Source organism: Cynocephalus volans, chromosome 7, assembly GCF_027409185.1.
Source record: "Cynocephalus volans isolate mCynVol1 chromosome 7, mCynVol1.pri, whole genome shotgun sequence".
Taxonomy (NCBI): domain Eukaryota; kingdom Metazoa; phylum Chordata; class Mammalia; order Dermoptera; family Cynocephalidae; genus Cynocephalus; species Cynocephalus volans.
Genome location: NC_084466.1, coordinates 124,681,857 through 124,701,902, shown reverse-complemented (window position 1 = coordinate 124,701,902; position 20,046 = coordinate 124,681,857). Strand labels below are relative to the sequence as shown.

Genomic DNA, 20,046 nt, shown 5'->3' with positions numbered 1-20,046 from the left:
TGAACATGAGAAATGCAAAAAACACTACAGTTTTAAAAATATTTAAATTTATTTTTAAACTTGCACCTTTCTCGATCCACCTCTGGTTGTATTTGACTGATCAATTTTTCCAACTCATTAGGGAAATCATCTATTTTGCTGTAATTTATTGATTTTCTAGTTCGCCGTTTTGGTCGTCCAGTAGGACTTAGCTCAACTGTTTCTTTCTGAAAGAGAACAAATTAAAGGAATATCTGTTTAAAAGCTATATACCCTTAAGTTCTAAATATAAATAAGGTATAACTTTTAATGTATATAATGGTAAGTATAAAAAAAAAATTGTCTTTCATCATCAAACTTAGTCATTCCCAAAGGCACAATATCAGAGATCTGTAATCTATAGCCAAATGCAAATGTGTAAAATGTGTTTTAACACTGATGGCAATAAAGTTTATCTGAAAGTGAGAAAAGTGCCTTTACAACCCAGTAGAGAAAAATTAAGGATGTATAAAACTGCTCTGAACTTATAGGAAGGGATTTAATAGCTTAAGGCTGAAATAAAGCTCCAGAAATCTGTACTACAGAGAATATTTCTTTGGACTGGCATAATACTACACGGAATTCCTCATAATAGGCAACTACTATATTTCTAGTAGCTAAAAATCCAGATCCTCTCTTTACTTATAATTTAACATTAAAAAGGGAGAAGAGAATCTAATGGTTGTACTTATTAAGTAAAAATTATAGGCCGTTTTCGACTAAATTACTACACTAGGCCCCAAAAGACCAGACTAAAAATCAAAATCGAGTCACCCCTGCTACGTTCCATGTCACACTTAGGTTGTGGTCTGACCTGAGAAATCAGGAGAAAGGGATAACAGCCAATTTCCCAAACAGGCCAGTTTTAATCTTCAATAGTTATGATAATAAAGTTCCCTCTGCTTTAATCCTTCCTTTGAGGGGGAGGGAATGGCCAGTACAGGAATCCTCCAGACCTTGGTATTATCAGCACCATACTCTAACCAACTGAGCTAACTGGCCAGCCCCCTCTGCTTCAATCCTTACACAAAAGAGATAGTCTGAAGTAAACCGATGTTAACTAGTCAATTATTTTTCTACTGTTATATCTTCCTGTCCCTACCTCACAAGGAAAGTAACTTTAAAATAACCAATCTGCTTTTTGTTCTTTGTTTCTGCTTTCTTCAGCGTTCCTATGTCCATTAAATTAATGTTTTTGCTCATCTCATTGGAACACTTATTTTATTTCATGGAATGATGTGTTGCCTGATTCTAGAAATGCAATTAAAGCCAACTGAGATCTTTAACTAAACTTTTGTTAACTGTGTTCTTTGACATACTAAATAGAAATGTATAACCTTAAAAATTTGAAAAGAAATATACAGGTCCACAGTACACACTCAAAAATCTAGACATTTAAACAAAATGTTAAGGTCTCCTAATCTTCAGTTACATGATAATCACATCCCATCTTTATCTCTTTTAATATTTTGAGTGACTTAAGTGGATATTCTTTCAAATGGAGTATTCTACTAATCCTTTTAGCTATCAGTAACCTCCGACAAAGGGACTGTATATTTGGAGACTGGTCTAGTTGGCGAAAACTTAGTACAGTGATTCTCAAATGATTGTGAGCTTGTTAAAAATTCATTTCCAAGACCATCTCCAGACAGCATAATTAGGGTTAACCTGGGGCAGGAATCTAATTATCAAGCATTCTAGTTGACTCTAAAGCAATTAATGCACGGACCATCACTTAAATTTTACCAGGACCATACATATTAGGAAACAACTTTTGCTGCTGGCCTTCTGCCTTATATGAGAGAAATTCACCTAACAAGTCCAGAAGACAAATGATGAGCCATAGAACTGAAATCAAGCATGAAATTTTATATGCCAAGCTGCATTTACAGTATATTTCAAACCCACACTCTACCTCACTGGATCCAAACATGTTTGCAATTGTACGGTTCACAATGGCTGTATAAAAGATCTCTTGTTTCTTTGAAAGTGGTGCATAAACGACTACTTCTCGTTTAGGAGGAACTTCAAGAGCAACATCAGATTTCAGTCTTCTCAGTAAGAAAGGTGTTAGAATCTAAAATATAAACATAAACAAACAAATATAAATATGAAGCATTCCTATTTTTTGAAGAAATACTGTCCTCACATTCTTTTTTACCCTTTCTTCCTATAGAATTACTTTGAAAGTCTCAATAGGTGAGATTAAAATGTCGTCTCCTTAAAATTTCCCCAGACCAGATAAATCATAGGATTTATCTACAACACTTCATAACTTATAACCTTTCAAAAATTATGAAGAAAACATGCTGAATTATTTAAAAAGAAGAAACAGAAAGGTAATATTTATACTTCTTAAGGTTAAACTTTTCAGTTATAGCCCACAACTTTTAGAGTGAGCTTTTAGATCAGCCAACCTAGAGATGTAGATATGAAAGTTTTCCTTCTATGAGTTCTAAAACATCAGGCTAAAAATTATTCTCCTTCATTTGCTGGTGTGGTTACAAGTGGTTATAATATATACATAGAACATAGAAGCAATAGATAATTATGTCATTATTATATTTTTTAGGCCTTTAAAATCATTTTGTAACTTTTATATCCTTATCTTTAAATATAAGTCAATGATGGTTTACATATGGTAATTATACAGTAAAGCTCATTTTCAGTGCTCTGTACTTAAATACCCTACAGGTATAAAGCTAACCACAGAGAGACTATACCAGAGAAAGTGAGAACATTACCAAATGGTTTAAAGATAAAAACATATCAGCATAATACCTAAAATCAGGAAAAAATGTAAATATTCCATAAACTTGTTAAAAGAGAATATCAAATTAAAGTTCCCTCCACTTAAACTAACAAATACTAAAAAGTTTGATGTTTATCTAGAAACAGTAAATATGTGGAAGGAGAGGCACTCGAACACTGTAGAAAGACATGCATATAGGATAGTTATATTTGCTAGTATACAAGCTTTTACATGGATAAGAACAAAGGAGAGACTATTGGTTACAGTTGGAGAACGGGAAAGGAAACTTTTACTTTTCATTTTCTAACTTTCTATATTGTTTAAAAACTTTTATCATGAACATATTTTATTTTTGTTTGTAAAATAATTTTTAAATAAACAAAAAAAACAATAGTTAAATATTATACTGCTTTTGGCCTTTAATGTGGGAAGTAGAAACACAGTAAGTTTAGAGAACTTTACAGAGAAAGTCAAAAAAGTATTTTTGAAGGCACTCTGCCACTGCAATATGTATATCAATTTGAATAGTTTGATTTTTTAAAAAGTTTATGGGGTGGGACACAAATCTAATGTCAATAACACTAGAAAAACTAGACTTTATTTACTTAAAAAAGAGACAAATTTTTTTAATGTTTTTTACATTCTATAATGTTGCGGAGCCTTTGGGAGGGTGGAGCATAGGAGAAAGGGGAAGGAAAGGGGAAGGAAATGGGATGAAAGGAGGAAGCAGGAGGGGCAGGATTGAGGCCTATGGAACCCCCCTTATTCCCACAGGGGAGAGCACAGGGCTTCTGGCGGTGGCTTGGTCATTGCCGGGCTTGGTGCAGATGTCAGGGGGGTGTGACAAAAGCCCTCAATGCCCCCCCAAAAACTAGACTTTAAAGGTTTATATTTCTGTAAATGAGATAACATTTTTAAAGATTAAACATTAAAAGATCAGCTGCCTACAGACTTTAAGACTGAAAAATGAAGATGGTAGACACAAGTCACAATTCTAAGTCTTCAGAAGCAAGAATGACAACTAACAATTAGCAAACAGACAGAAGTACTGATAAATTTCAAAGTTTTTACTCACACAAAAAAAATTAAGCCTAACATTATAATAATGATGGCTCGAGTTTTAAGATGCGACTTTATCTTGACACCACAGTATGTATCAAAAGAATATGAAAAAATACAAATACTTTCAGCATCTTCTATATAACTGACATGAGTTGCAATGAGTTTGATTCTTGTTTTACTTTCTGTACAACTGTCCAAGAAGGAAAAACCCTGCACTTTGTAAAGTTATTAATACCATATCTAACTAATCCATCTTAAGAAGGCTTACATGACAAACTGTAACAAGTTAATGAGACATTAAAGGATGTTAAAAGATTTAGAAATCCCTTCAATAAGAAAATAGTTGAGAAACCCAGGAATATTAAGCTTGACTAAGAAAATATACTACAGATTTAAAACTGTCTCCAACTAATTAATGCATTTTGAATAGACTTTTTCCATAAGTAATTCATTAAAACAGAATTAGGAGCAAAGCATAAAAGTTACACAAAGACAAATTTAAACACAATATTATGCATAATTTTCTGACTGCTGGTGATCCAATAAAGCCCTTGTTGAATCTGGATGATGAATATATGAAAGTTCATTAATAATCTCTATATTCATGTAAATTTGAAGTTATAATAAAATCCAGTGAGTCCCCTTATAAAATAATAAACTACAACAATTACTACAAATGTTCAATGAGACAGTGGATGCTCACTTTTCAGAAATAACTTTAATAGGAATCTTGTGTTGGAAAGAAGGCTTTACCTGGATGTTCTCTGAGGTCTTTAAGTGCCAAATTCTATAAATTCTCATTGTCTTGACTCTACAATTAAATTTCCTAAGGATAGAAACTTAATATCAAAGCCCTCATTTTGTAATACTACGTGAATTTAACTACTGATGGTGATGATAATGATATGTCAATCCCAAACACATCTCTTCATCAACAAGTCATTTCCTCGCCAAGATTTCACTGTGGGCCTCCATAACTACTGACACATTGAAACTTTTAAACTTCTACACACACACGAGCATGCACACAGAAACACACCATAAACAAAGTTTACCTAAAAAAGTGGAAAGAGGAAAGAAAATATTTGCAACATATGGACCAATAACTTATTCTTAATACACACTTAATATGTATGTATTAAAACCATTAAAATGTATTAACCATTAAAAAACAGATACCCACACATATAATTCACAACAGAACTACAAATGGTCAACAGACATGTCTCAATTCATGATCATATCTTTTCTCACCTCTCTGATGGCAACACATTCAAATCCTCTAAATTAGCATGAATGTTGAGTAAACAAGTATTTTTTTACGATTTTTATGGATGTATATGTTATATAAATCCTTTCTAGAAAGCAATTTGCCTATGCGTGAAAAGCCTTCATGTGTAAACCCTTTGATCCAAAAGTTCTACTTCTAAGAATTCTTTTATAAGAAAATAACAAGAAACTCGGCTGGCTGGTTAGCTCAGTTGGTTAGAGCACATCCTTGTAACGCCAAGGTCAAGGGATCGGTTCTCCATACCAGCCAGCCACCAAAAAAAAAAAAAAGAAAGAAAGAAAGAAAGAAAATAACATGAAATGAGCACACATGTACTTACAGGTATAGATACTACAACCTTTTTTATAGTAGAAGAAAGTTTTATAGATATAACTAATTATAGTAGTACAGGACAATGGGATACTAATGAGGACTGACTGGTTAGCTCACTTGGTTAGAGCATGGTGCTGATAACACCAAGGTCAAGGATTCAGATCCTTGTACGGGCCAGCCAACAACAACAAAAGACACCAATGAGTATATATCCACGTGTATTGAGAAAAAAACAATTCTCCAATAACTTTTTCAAAAGCTACCTTAAAAAACAATTTTATTTTTCTAAAAACTTTTGTCCTCATAAAATACAATAAAACACATGGTATGTGTTTACAAGGAGACAGAAAAGAGTGTGGAAGGACACATAACACAACATAATCATTCAGTATATACTGCCAGAGAGTATGATTGGGAGGAAGGGACATTATTTTTACTTTCCACATCTCTACTGTTTCACATTTTTCTCATGATCATGTATAAACTTTTAAAATCAGAAAAAATTACATAGATTTTGAATAAAATTACCAAAAGACAATTGAGCTTTTTAAGATTCCCATGACTAAGAGATCTTTGGAATATTTTGTTTGTCTAAAGTAAAGATAGGTAGGATGGAGTAGGAATTATAGGAAGCAGTAATAAAAAATGGATTAAATACCAGCCAAGCAATAAGTAAATTATATAAGTATTATTGGCAAACACTGATAAAATCAACACTTTTATTTTTTGCTTAACATATCAGTAACCATTACGAGCAAAAATATATATGAAAAGGGCAAAATGTAGGTAAGCACTTGAGTTCTGCCATAAAACCACATGACCGATGGGAATGGGAAAAGGGCAGGGGAATCATTTAAATTTGGGGAGGAGGGCCTCATTTTTCAACTCTCTACTAGAAAAGGCTGGACAGGTGATCTCTAGGGTTTTCCATCTTAATTCTACAAGCCTAGAGTACACAGAGTAAGAAAAAAGTCAAAACCTGGTGCAGCATATGCAATACGTTCTGTTCTCTTTCTTTAGCAATAATATCTTCAGCAGTTTCAGAAAGACTAGTGATATCAAACCAAGACTCAAAGCTGGAAAAAAAAAAATGGTTACAGGTTAACCCATCATATAAATCCAATCATATTAACATGATACATGTTTTATAACTTCATATTAATCTGTATATTATGAAACATGGATACTGTTGTACGAAACCCTCAGATGTAATTTTTTGATTACAATAAAAAAGAACACATTTAAACAAAGATAAAGTAATTTGCATTTGTTGAACCAACAACCAAGAACTGTGATCTTAAAGGGGATATTTTTGATTTCTAAATATATTAATATAATCTTATGACAATATAAAAATCAAATAAAGATTAAAGTACGTATACTATGAAACACTTTAATAGTTATAGAAGTGAGAACTATCTCTGAAAACTAAAGTCATGGTATATGCCTATAGGTATAAATATGATCCACTACGACAAATGTTTTTAAATTCAACATATATACAAAATGATAATGGTATCTACTATACATCCTTGTTTATTGCGTGGTGCTGATAAAATCAAGATCCAACATTCAATCCCTGTACCATTCAGCCAACAACAAAAAACATATTATTAAAAAGAGCAATTAGGATAAGCATGTAGGTATTTATAATATATAACACTACCTTGTCAGTAAATCCAATTGTAAAAAATGGTAATAGTATTTATGCATTAGACTAGATATTTCCAAATTTGGATCACCTGAAGCATTTTGGAAAAATTGAGATTTTGAACTCCTCTTATTCTAACTCAGTAGGTCTGCACAGTACCTGGAAATCTGGTCCTTTAAAAAAAGTACCCACAGTGACAGAAAAAAGGCAGCATGGCTTTGGGCCAGAATTGGTAACCAGATGTAGAATACATTCTCGAAATAAAATATTAAATGTTATTTCCCCATATTCAATTAGTTTTCTTCCTTCACTGATGCCAAAATAAGTATAAATCAATTCGTTTGACCTGATTTTGCTGTTATTTCCATCTTTATTTTTAACTTATCTCCTCTTTCATTCTGAGGATACTTATTTTCTGAAAACTGCTTTTATTTTTTGGTTTTTATGATATTAGCTAAGAATCAGACAGTTTCTAGAATAAAATGCACTACGTTGAAATTGGGAGACACTGGTTTTAATTTTGGCTATGGTGGGAACTAGTTATATTTTAAACAACTTTATCCCAGGTTTTATTATATGTGAGATAAGGCTTATATTTAATCTCTCTATCCCACTAGGCTATTTTGTGAGGATAAAATGAGAAAAATCTGTCTGAAAGTGTTTTAAAAAGTTAAGACAAAAGAGTCTTACTATAAAAATATTTTCTTAAGGTAGCATTCAATGGTTTTCCTTTATTCAATGCAAATAAATTTAAATAATCTTTTTTATCTGTTCTAACATAAATTCGTGTAAAAAGTAGAACATATAATATACACCACAAAGAACTTGCCAAAAATATATCGTTGTAATTCAGCTACCCAGAAGAAAGGAATTAACTTTAACTAAAAGCACAGATTTTGAGGTTTGAAAAATGTAGAAAAGTTAAATAACTGGCTTACCTACCTTTTCAAGTCATCAAATACATCTGGCAACAAAAAGTTTAGCAATGACCAAAGTTCTGATAAATTGTTTTGCAAGGGAGTACCAGTCAAAAGAAGTTTGTTATCAGCATTGAATCGTTTTAACTCCCTGATTAGACGGCACTTCATATTCTTAATCCTGTGTCCTTCATCTACTATTAAGTATTTCCAATAGCAATGCTAGAAAATGAATTGAGGAAAAAATTTAACAATAATGATCTCACAATTTTTCCTAAAAACAATTCTAAAAATAAAACCTCTTTTATAAGGAATGGACGAATTTTACCAAATTTGATTTCAGTATCTATTAAGATGATTGTGGTTTCCTTTGATCCACTAATAGGATAACTTAATATATTCCTAAAACTGATATATTTTTGTGTTCCTGGAATAGACCTCAATAGGTCATAAAATAATATTTTAAGTCCACCCACTATTTAATTACATATTTAAGATTAATCCATTCATACTTAACAATCTATAACTTTCCTTTCTAATGTTTTGCCTAGTTTTGATATTAGTTATGTTAGACTCCTAAAAAATAATAGCTTTTATTAGTTCCAAATATTCTGAAACTTTAAATAGCATTACAATTTTCATTCATAAGGCCCATATCTGAGATTAACATTCTTTTTAATCTGATAATATTTTCAATTTCTTACTCAGTTATTGGTTTAAGTTTTCTCTTTCTTCTGGAGCTGATTTTAGCAATTTATATTTTCACAGAAAGCCATACATTTACTTTCATAAAGTTGTCATGAAAATTGTTTTAATTTCTCATTTTTAATCTGTGCTTTCTCTTTTACCTTGATCAGGCAAACTTTAATTCATCTAAATGTATTGTATAAAAATACAGAAATACCCAATATTTCTAGAAATATAAATACCAAACCGGCAAGTATAAGTATCCTTGGAAAAAGAGATCAACAAATTGGGAAAGAAGTATAAAATGGAGCATCTTTTGCACTTTATATGTTCCTAACAGAATGAAAAAAAAAATTTATAATATTATGACTATCTTAATAAAACAACTAGGAAGAAACTTATTTCTCTGGCAATATAGCAAACCAGATAAACTGGCAAGGCAAGTTTAGACAGATGTCTATCTACAAGGCAACTATCTAAAAATGCCAAATAAAATATAAAACATCCTTCCATAAATGAATAGGTGAAAGAAAAGAGACACTTCTGCTGTCACTCAGAAACAGAAGCCCTGTAACCCCACTCTCATCATCCCCTAAAGCTAATATCCTTGAAATGATAACATAAACTCAGTGAAAGAAGAAGTTAGGAAAATTCTAGCCACTGGCAATATGAATTGAAAAGGAAGCTTAACTATTTCAAAATGGGCTGGACAGAGAGAGCACACTAATTAGAAGGGTCTTCATGTTATATTACTGAGTAGAAAACAGGAGTTACAAAAAAAAGAAGGTATAATGTAATCCTCTGTATAACTTATACCTATATATTGACAGTAGTTACTTAGTACAGGTGTTTTTACATTTTTCTGTGTACTATTTTTTTCTACAATCAGTATATATTACTTCTACTGTAAAGAAATGGCTATGATGCTTTTCAAGGCTACACATATTCATCAACTTCTTTCATACACTTTTTATTAAACTTCTGGGCTAAAATTTCTACCCGTCATATACCAAAGTTCCACCAATCCACAGGTAAAATTTGACAAATACTGTCGTTGATGATTACGCAAGCTATAATTACTCCACTTATAACCAATGTATTTTAATTTTATGTTGATCGCATTATTTAAGTTAATTCCACTATTTCACGCAAGCAAGAAAAACCTAAGGGGACTGCACTGAACATGGACAACACATGGAGAGAGAAAGGAAAAACAAAGCAATACAGCATTATTATGTGAAATACATGGAGCAATGAGGAATAAGTTCAAAACACCAATAAATGAATTAACAGAAGTCATTAAGAGTAGAAAAGTCAATACGGCCAATTGTATTATAATAACTTGGACATTAACAAATAAGTAGCTAGAGAACATAAAAAAAGAGAGATATGGAAATATTACCCCAAAGTCCCATAGGAAAGATAGTCTAAAAATAACTACTCTACCAATATTGTATTCCTTAATTACATATTCTATTCTTTGACTCCATTACTTGATCAAAATAAACTGCATACGTAAATTACAAATACTCACAGAACATGCCACAAACTGCAATGTATTCACAGAGTAGGTCTATGTCTGGCTGATTCGAACACACTTAAAATGATATTATGGCCACAGGTTAAATTGCCACAGGCTTTAATTGTACAGTTACAGACTACAGCCTTCATCCCAATCTTTCTGTTAATATAAGCCTCTAGTTTCTAGCGGAATAGAACAATACAATCTATTACTTTGACCAGGTTTTAAAAAAGGATACTAAGCATATGCAACTGGATGATGAGAAAAGTGGTATGAATTAAGAAAAATATGATTTATGAATCACAAAGAAACCAATAAAGACTATTTGTACCTGTAACGCATTTCGGTCTCTCATGGCTATTTCAAATGATGTGATTACCACAGGATGAATCTGCAGTGCACCTTTCCGTTTGTAAATATTCCTTACCAATTTTCGACGTTCCTGCTGGGTTCCATGATATAACATAGTAGGAATCTAAAAGATTTTATGTTGATAACAAACTTTAGTATATAAAAATCAATTATTTAGAATATGAGAAAAAAGGACAATTTCCTTTTACTTCTATTTTTCTTTTTTTTTTTTTTTTACTTCTATTTTTCTACAACAAAATAAGTCAAACAATTCTAACATATCACTGGGCTACTATAGGAGAAAAATGAAGAAGGAAAAAAAGCCATAAAACAAAGCAAATAAGTATAAGAGACAGATTGGAATGTCTGGAATAATGCAAGGATGTGAAGAAGATAACCACGTGTATGTGGAAAGAAACACCACATAATAATAAATTTTTTAAAAAATTCTACCTAGGTCTGTCTTAGGTAAATCAAATTATCCAGTGCACTGAAAATCATCCAAGGACATGTTAGATGAGACACTCAAGATTACCAGTATCTATTCTTCTATATAAATTTAAAGTAGGGTATTGCTCAGATTAAGTCATATCAGATGCAATGTTTATGCAGAAATCAATATAATTATAGTAAGAGGTCTACAATTTAATTCCTGTAATAACAAAACAGAATAAAATGTGAGATTACAAATTTAACAAAGAAAGTATGTCTTACTTCTGGTGTAAATCTTTTGAACTCAGCAATCCAGTTAGGAAGTGTAGACAAAGGGCCACAGACAAGAAAAGGTCCAGGTACTCCTCTCTGAATCATCAATGCAATTGTAGCAATACACTGAACTGTCTTTCCCAGTCCCATTTCATCCGCTAAAATGCCATTAATTCCGTTTTCCCAAAGCATCTGGACAAAATAATATATACTTAAATTCTGATATATACGCCAACTGAATTAGCAATGGTTTATTTCTTCTTTTTTAAAATCATACCCCAACAATGACAATCATGATGAAAATGACAAAGCCACACCATAAATTATAATACTTGTGAGAAGTCCTATATTAAAGCCATAGAAGTATTGGAAGCCTTTAACAAGATAATTTTCACTTCTAAAACTTTACTCAGGGTAAATCAGAATGTAAGTATCTTCACACAAATACTAGTTTTTGTATAATAGTGAAACATAGAAGGAATGACTAAAGTTGTGGTATGTCACATTACTAGGCTATTATAAAATGAAACAATATCTTGTATTGAAAATGGTAATTTATTACCCTAAGCCATTCCATGCCTTCTACTTGGTACCACCGCATCACTCCTCCTGTGAAGTGCTTTGGTTGTTGAAAGGGTATTGGCTGTCCATTACATTTCCGAACTGGGTCAAAAAAGAATTTAGCATTCTGCCTAACAGTTTGAGACAATCTATCTTTAATTATACTATTTGAATCTTTATTTTTCTGAAGATCTTCTACACAGAGATTAGTATAGGAAGAGCTTTCATCCTGTAAAGAAAAAATTTTAATTAGAAGTTTGACACAAAATGCTGCTCCCACCCCAATTATCAGAAAATGTAACTAATAATCAAAATCTACCCATTCCTATAATCATTAAGCATAGAGAACTAAGACCGTACATGTAATAAAAACCTGAGACACCTCCTTTCCCCTACAAACAAAGACATTAAAAACAAAAACAACAAACTTCTGAGAATAACTCTTACAGCTTAAAACTATCAAAAGGTACAAACTTTTGAAAAGATCTTTAGAACTACATCTCCCTTCCAAACTCCTATATATTGTGCTACCCAAGAATTTATTAAACTAAATTCTTAATAATTTCCTTAGCCCACAGTGAGGATAACAGTAATATCTATGGGGGGGGATTCCTTTCAGGGAGCATAGGAACATTTACTTTGATCCAAGTAATTACTTTCATTGCAGGGAAAGAAGAAAAGTATAAATTTAAAAACTCAGTACATCACACTTTATTTGTTGTTAACACTCAGCACCAACTTTTGATCAGTGGTAGATTTTACTGGTTAGAGAGCTCTGTAACTCCAGGTTAAGAATGTGCAAAATGGGATTAAGTCAATTCAAAGGGAAAAGTCTTACAAATAACGCTGAAAAAACTAGATATACAAGTGCAAAAATAAGAACCTCGAGTGTTATCACCCAACAAACAAATTAACTTATGATAAAATCACAGACCTAAAAAAAACCCAGAACTATAAAGTTTTTAGAAGAAAACTGCAACTATCTCGATAACCTTCTGATAGGCAAGGATTTTTTGTACAAGGCAAAAAAGGACCAACCACCAAAAGGAATAAAGAATAAATTGAACAACTACAAAATTTAAAATTCCCACGTATTAAAAGACACCATTAAGAAAATGGGTAGGCAAGCCAGAGAAAATACAGTACATAAATCTAAGAACTTCTATCCAGATTATATAAGGAACTCTTATATATCAAGGATAAAAAGACAAACGACCAAATAAATAAAATGGGCAAAAGATATGAACAGATACTTTACAACAGACAACATAAAAACAGCCATTAAGAATATAAAAACATATTCCACACATTAGTAATTAGGAAAATGCAAGTTAAAACCACACAAGAAGTCATTTCACATATAGTAGAATGGTTAAAATTAAAAAGACTGACAACACCAAATACGGGCAATAATATGAATTGAAATTATCATACATTGCTGGTGACAGAATAAAACAGCTTGTTTACTTTGGTAAAAGATCGGTACTTTCTTATAAAGTTAAACATATGTTTACCATATGTCCCAACAATTTCATTCCTAGGTATATAGGCAAAAAATATAAAAACATGTCCACACAAAGATTTGTATGCAAAAGCTTATAGCAGTCTTAGTTGTAAGTCATACACTTAACCCAAATGCCCATCAATAAGAGAATGGGTAAAGAAAATTATAACATTCATTCAATAGAATACTACTCAGCAATAAAAACAAACGAACTGCTAACACATAACATAAATGAATTATCATAAATGAATTCAACAACATAAATGAATTATCATAGACATGTTAAGTAAAAAGGAGGAAATAAAAGAATATTTATATTTTATTTGAATGAAGTTTTAGAACAGGCAAAACTAGCCTATAATAGGCATCAAAACGTGGTCTCCTCTGTGTTTGGGAGTAGAGAAGTAATTGGAAAGACACCCTTCTACCATAATGGATTCTATACCTTGATTTGGAAGGTGTTACACTGGTGTATGCATATGTCAAAATTCATTAAAATGAACACTTAACTACTTATTTACTGATTGACTGTGTATAAATTATTAAATGAGGCCAAAATTCCATAGTAAATCATGGTAGATTAGACAGAGACTTTGTCTTTAAAAATGCAACTTAAATGGGCCGGCCCCGTTGCTCACTCAGGAGAGTGTGGCCCTTGTAGCGCCGAGGCCAAGGGTTCAGATCCTATATAGGGATGGCCAGTACGCTAACTGGCTGAGCGTGGTGTGGACGACACCAAGCCAAGGGTTGTGATCCCCTTACCAGTCAAAAAAATAAAAAATAAAAAAAAAGCAACTAAATATTATAAAAACAAGCTTACTTAATCTTACATTTACACTTAATACAGTTAGGTTACTATTACAAATATATACAACTTTATACTGACCACATATATCCTTATACTGAAGAATAAAAATCAAGGCACTTTTATGGCATAGATTTTGGATAAAATTATATAATGGCCAAATAGAATCTCTCATTTTATAATCATGACATCAATTTTCCCAAGGGCCTATAAACCCTTGATATACACAGTAATTACTTGAGGTTCATGTATTTTCATGTCATAATTATTCTGCTTCCCTATACACCTTGTATTTGTAGGGACTTGGAAGTAAATACTCAGATACCAACCAAGGAACTTTGCTATATGTAAAATGGGGGCGGGGGGGGAAGGCATACAGCAAATGGAAACCAGTCTTTACCAAACAGAACTAAAGGAAATCTCTTAAGGCCAGAAACTACTTCAAAGCATTACTCACAGCTTCCACAATATGAATAAGTATGTATATCCACATAGTTACAAGCACTTACATCATTGTAGACACACACAAATGTTAAAAGCATCACTGTTAAAGCATCATTGCTAGACCCGTAAATTAACATTTACACATCAAGAAACATGCAACAGAACAACTAAAGTTGATAACCTGAGAACAATGTTAGGATAGGAAGAAGTAAACAAATAGGTTTTTTCAAAAGGAAAAGAAATGGGAAAAATGATGGGAAAAATGATGAGAAAAATATACACCAGGGATTAAAAGAAAAGGGGCTGATGATCAAGAAGCAAATATAATTCCTAAATTTAATTTTCTATTATAAATCTCTTACCTCATTCTCCTTTTTCCTTTTTTTAGCCACAGACAAAATCTCCTGGAAGATTAAGAAAAGAGTTAATAATGTATGAGTTTCACTCTTTATTTATTCCACAAACATTTATTCTGTGCTAATTTGATGCCAGAAAAGGGGACATGGCTCTCAAGGTAAGTAAAAAGACAAATTTCACAGTGGGGTCCTCAGGAGGAATTAAGCCTGTAGACATTTTTGGCTCATAGTCTCTTATCAAATTCCAAATTAATTGGCAACACTTAAAAATTGGGATATTTCCTCAAACACATGAATTTTCCAGCTTTTTAAAATTTTAAGTCCACATAGGGCAACAATCCTCTAGTACCAGGGTTGGCAAACTACAGCTTGTAGACCAACTCCAGATGGCCTTCCATATTTGTAAATAAAACTTAATTGGAACAAAGTTGGGCTCATTTGTTTATATGTTTGTCTATGGCTGCTTTCAGGCTACAATAGCAGAATTCAGGATAGAACAGGTGCCCTCGAAACTACTCAAAAGTTAAAAATATCTACTACCTGGCCACTTGCAAAAAAAGTTCCCTGCTCCAGTCCACTTTAGGCCTCTGTGGATAGACATTTGAGTTTGCAATCCTGGGTAAGACGCAAAGACAAATACATCGAAAATATAGAATAAAGTGTCCTCATTTTGAAGTACTTGCTACATGCTAAGGGTATGGAAACAAGCAATACCTAAGTGTCGCCTGGTGACTCAGGAGAGCATTATATTACAACAAATTATCTAAGAAAGTTAGGGTACATTTTAAGCAGAGAAAACAGCACGTGCAGAAGACACAAGGGACGAAATACATTTAAGAAGCTTTAAGCATATATCAAATTTAAGATGCAAAGGAGAGTAACAGGACATGTCATGACGGAAGTGGCTAACACACACATACATACACATGTTTACATATGTCATGTGTGTATGTATTAGGTAAACAGAGATATTCATGTCCTAAGGCTGAAAAAGGATCAAGTTGCCCTTTAAAGTGACTAGATAAGCTGAATCTTTTGAGAACAATCTGGCAATAAATTAAAATATATAAACAACACCATCTATGAAGTATTCTTGTTAAAAATTAAACCTCAATCACAAACTTCTAGATCTAATTATCAGTTTACATGAAACACAAAAGGCAAAGAAATTATGGGGATGCAACAAGCAAAATCCAGAATGTAGGAAATTATATAGAATTACTTGTTTTTATCAACAAATAATTTACAAAGGAAAAAAAAGAGGATGAAAGAACTTATAGATTTAAAAGAGACCCAAGAGACAAAATAGACAAATGCAATTATGTGCCTTCTTTGGATCCTGATTAAACCAAATGTGAAATATGTATGAGCCTATTAGGAAATTTGATTATATTAAAAAATTACCATCAACTTTTTAGTGTGATAACTATATTGTGGTTACGGTTTTAAAAAGTAGCCCTGCTGAGATTTTCTCAAGATACCCTGGAGATGAAAAGTGTTGAAGTTGGGCATTCTATATACCATCCTCTCTACATGTGTAATGTTTGAAATATTCCATAATAAAAAGAAAAAAAAGTATATACACCAAAAATGTTAAAAGTGATTATCTGTGTGATGGGTTGTCAGGTGATTTTCTTATATTTTGCTTATTTATTTTCTCATTTTTCTTCAATAAAGATGTAATTCCCTGTGAAACTTTAAAAAATAATAAGAGTAGAAGTAATCAGATTTGAATTTCTGAAAAACCAACTTGGTATTTTAAAAACAGAATAACTGAGAGCCAAACTAGAGTTATGGAAACCAATTAAAAGGCTACTATAATAGGGTAAAGAACAAGGGCATAAACACCACAGTAGTGGTAAATGAAATGAAGGAAGGACTCAGAGAAACTGGTAAAAAACTAGACAGTGAGGAAATTCAGATAACTTCCTAAATTCTGTTTTGGATGACCCAGTTGATGTTGGGTCATCTTTCTGATATTTAAAAAATGAAAAAAAGAGCAAGACAAGGAGCAAAGAGGAAAAATAAAGTTGTTTGACTACAATGAAGCTAAGTAAAGTGACTGAAGAATATCCAGGTAGAAATATATGAGTCTTCAGAGCTTATAGGAGAGATTTTGCACTAGACAACAACTTCAAAGATATTGATAACTTCAACTGGTTTGGACATGGTGGTGTGGGATGCAAAACTACTCAAACCGCAGAGTGAATAAGGAAATACATATAGGCTATTCATTTTAAAAGCTTGGAGATAAAGTATAGAAAATAGGGCAGTTATCTAGAAAGACAGGGATTCAAAAATTTTTGTTCCTCAAAAACAAAGACATGATATAATTCAAGAACAAAGACCCAGGAAGAGGCAAATGGTGTAAACATAGAAGAAATCACCTGGAGGAGCAAGGTCCACCATGGCACAATATTCATTTGGGTAATACAATCTATAAATGCATTCACAGGTTTAGAGATCCTTCATTGAGTAAGGTTAAGATTTGTGTTAAATTGTGAAGAATGGAAAGGATTTGCTTAGGCAAAGAGAGCAGGAAATCAGTAAATAAATACACAGAGGTAAGAGTAACTGGTATGCCCACAGAACTCAACACAATAGCCAAGAGATCTACTAAGATGCAAATCTGGGGCTGAATAGTTAGTTCAGTTGGTTAGAGTATGGTGCCGATAACCACAAGGTCCAGGGTTTGATCCCTGTACTGGCCAGACACTGGAGGGGAAAAAAATAAAAGGAAAAAATGCAGATCCACTTAACATCTTTCAATAGTTTCCAACTATTCTTATGGTAGCCTCAAGCTCCTGACCATGCTTACCTGTATAGCTTCATCTTTCACCACTCTTTCACTTATATATAAACTGGAGCCAAATACAATTTTTTAAAGGCTTTTTGAACTTGCCACGCTCTCTTAACTCTCTGGAAATTTGTTCAATCTCTTCCTAGAATACTCCCCCACTATCTTCCCTATAGCTTACAATTTCCCTATTAATCCCCCACCTTTAAATGATTTAACTTCTATCCCTCAAGTCTCAACATAGATGTCACTTCCCAGATGAAAACTTTGATGAACCTCACACCACTCTATATGCTCTCAATACCATACAACTTTCCAATTTAATTGACTATTTACTTCTAAGTATTTCTCACTGAATATAAGCTAAGGAAAGAAAGTGGTTACCTTTCTTTACTAATGAATCTCATCCACTTATGACAAAGTTTGCCCATGGTAAATATTCCACAACTATTTGAAGAATTAAATTAACTGCTGCATGACTAGCTAAACTTCTATAAAGCACATTAACAAAGTTTTTCAAACTGCAGACTGAATGGGCAGCATAATCAATTTTAGTGAGTCCTATTATTTTTAATTAAATAAAATATCAGAGTACATCCCTGAACTAAAGTATTATTATGTAAAACTTTATATTTTATGAAGATCTAAAGAGTTTGAACGGCAGGTAAAAGAAAAATGCAATAGACAACAGGGTCAGGATTTTTGTTTTTAATGTAAGAATGTGACACATTAAAAACATTGTGCCGGCCCATGGCTCACTCAGGAGAGTGTGGTGCTGATAACACCAAGGCCACAGGTTCGGATACCATATTTGGATGGCCGGTTAGCTCACTGGCTGAGCATGGTGCTGACAACACCAAGTCAAGGGTGAAGATCCCTTTACCCGTCATCTTTAAAAAAAAAAAAAAAAAAAATGTTTAGGAACATTTAAGGTTTGTGAGAATTAAAGATACTTTTTAATTCATTCCTATTTTATGAGATAACAAGTGAGAAAGGGAAAAAAAGATCTGCTTTTAGAAATGAGTACATGATTTCAGTTCCCTAAAAATCTTCAACAAGGAACAAGAGCAAAGTTCTTAAAGTTGGGGTAACAAAATGTTATATAGAAGCAATTTCTGATTAGACCAAGCTCCTCTAACAAACAGGTGATGACGTATTCCCTAAAACATTTCTCTGCTCTGACCAGACAGCATCCTTACTGTCCCCTGCCCAAACATATTCTAACTCTAAGCTCTATGCCTCCACACACATTGTTCAGATCCCCTTACTGGCCAGGTGTCAAAAAAAGGTAACAGAAAAGTCTTTGAATTTAAGATGACATTAGTTTCAGATTGATATAAAGTCCACTGAAGGTTGGTTGACAGCTTCAAACTTTGTAGCAGCTTTACCTACAAATGATGTATAATATTAAATGGACAAACATTATTTGATATGATATACGATGTTAATTAAAAAAAATCACTTGATGATCCTTTTTATTTTATTTCTTTTAGCGACTGGCCCATAGGAGAGATCTGAATCCCTGACCTTGGTTTATCAGCACCACACTAACGAAGTGAGCTAACCAGCCAGCCCATTGCTTTTTAAAATGAAACAAGTCTCTTTTCTCCATTACCTATAGCTATAACTTCATACATTTTATATTTAGAGTTGATTTTAAAATACTCTCAAATACTAACCAAACTCTTTACATAAAACCTGAAAGCAATGGAAATATTTAAAACAGGCTGAAAAGCCAAGTAACAGCAACCCGTACAGCTTTAAGGTGGTTCAAAACTTACAATAGGTTTTACTCAATACCAAATGTTACATGCACTCCCCTTTATTTTTACCTCTTTTGACATGACCTCTGAAATACTGTATGATTCATCATCTCTTCCTCTATTTTTTCTCAGAACTATAAAAAAAAACATTTTATTTTTATAGAAATTCAAACAGAAATATAAACACATTCTTCAAAACTAAAACAAAGAAATTTACCTGGATTCTCTTCACTTGTGCCAACTGAATTTTTACCCTAGAAAACAAGGATTTAGCATATTACTTTTATTAAGGACCTTTTATGGTACTACATATTAAAAGGCACTGATTAACTTCAGAGAAATAAATGTTCCTTGCAGTTGAACCACATACATAATTCTTCACTATTATACTTAACCTACCTATAATCTTTTTTAATACTTCTCTCCTAAAACTTGTTCATGATTGTATCTCTCTGCTTTTTCTCAAGGGCTATTTTCCTCAATTTATGTTTCCATTTAGGAAGAGAAATTTCAAAATTAAATATAGGAGGCATTTTTATTTTGAAATA

At 32.4% G+C, this 20,046-nt stretch overlaps 1 protein-coding gene across 6 annotated transcripts in view; it reads right to left on the bottom strand.

Annotated features, from left to right (window-relative positions):
* The window catches only part of HELLS (helicase, lymphoid specific), a 41,436-nt gene that overhangs the window by 7,929 nt on the left and 13,461 nt on the right, over positions 1 to 20,046 (bottom strand). For 2 of the 6 annotated variants that reach the window (XM_063102334.1, XM_063102335.1), the window contains exons 5-14: positions 19,716 to 19,752; positions 19,568 to 19,632; positions 14,945 to 14,986; positions 11,831 to 12,058; positions 11,278 to 11,460; positions 10,544 to 10,687; positions 8,029 to 8,225; positions 6,415 to 6,511; positions 1,934 to 2,095; positions 67 to 206 (exon numbers count right to left, since the gene is read on the bottom strand). In XM_063102334.1, coding sequence (XP_062958404.1) covers positions 67 to 206; positions 1,934 to 2,095; positions 6,415 to 6,511; positions 8,029 to 8,225; positions 10,544 to 10,687; positions 11,278 to 11,460; positions 11,831 to 12,058; positions 14,945 to 14,986; positions 19,568 to 19,632; positions 19,716 to 19,752 — 1,295 coding nt within the window. Of the gene's footprint in view, positions 1 to 66; positions 207 to 1,933; positions 2,096 to 6,414; positions 6,512 to 8,028; positions 8,226 to 10,543; positions 10,688 to 11,277; positions 11,461 to 11,830; positions 12,059 to 14,944; positions 14,987 to 19,567; positions 19,633 to 19,715; positions 19,753 to 20,046 lie in introns of those variants that run through there. The other 4 variants (XM_063102336.1, XM_063102337.1, XM_063102339.1 and 1 more) reach the window with 4 other exon arrangements.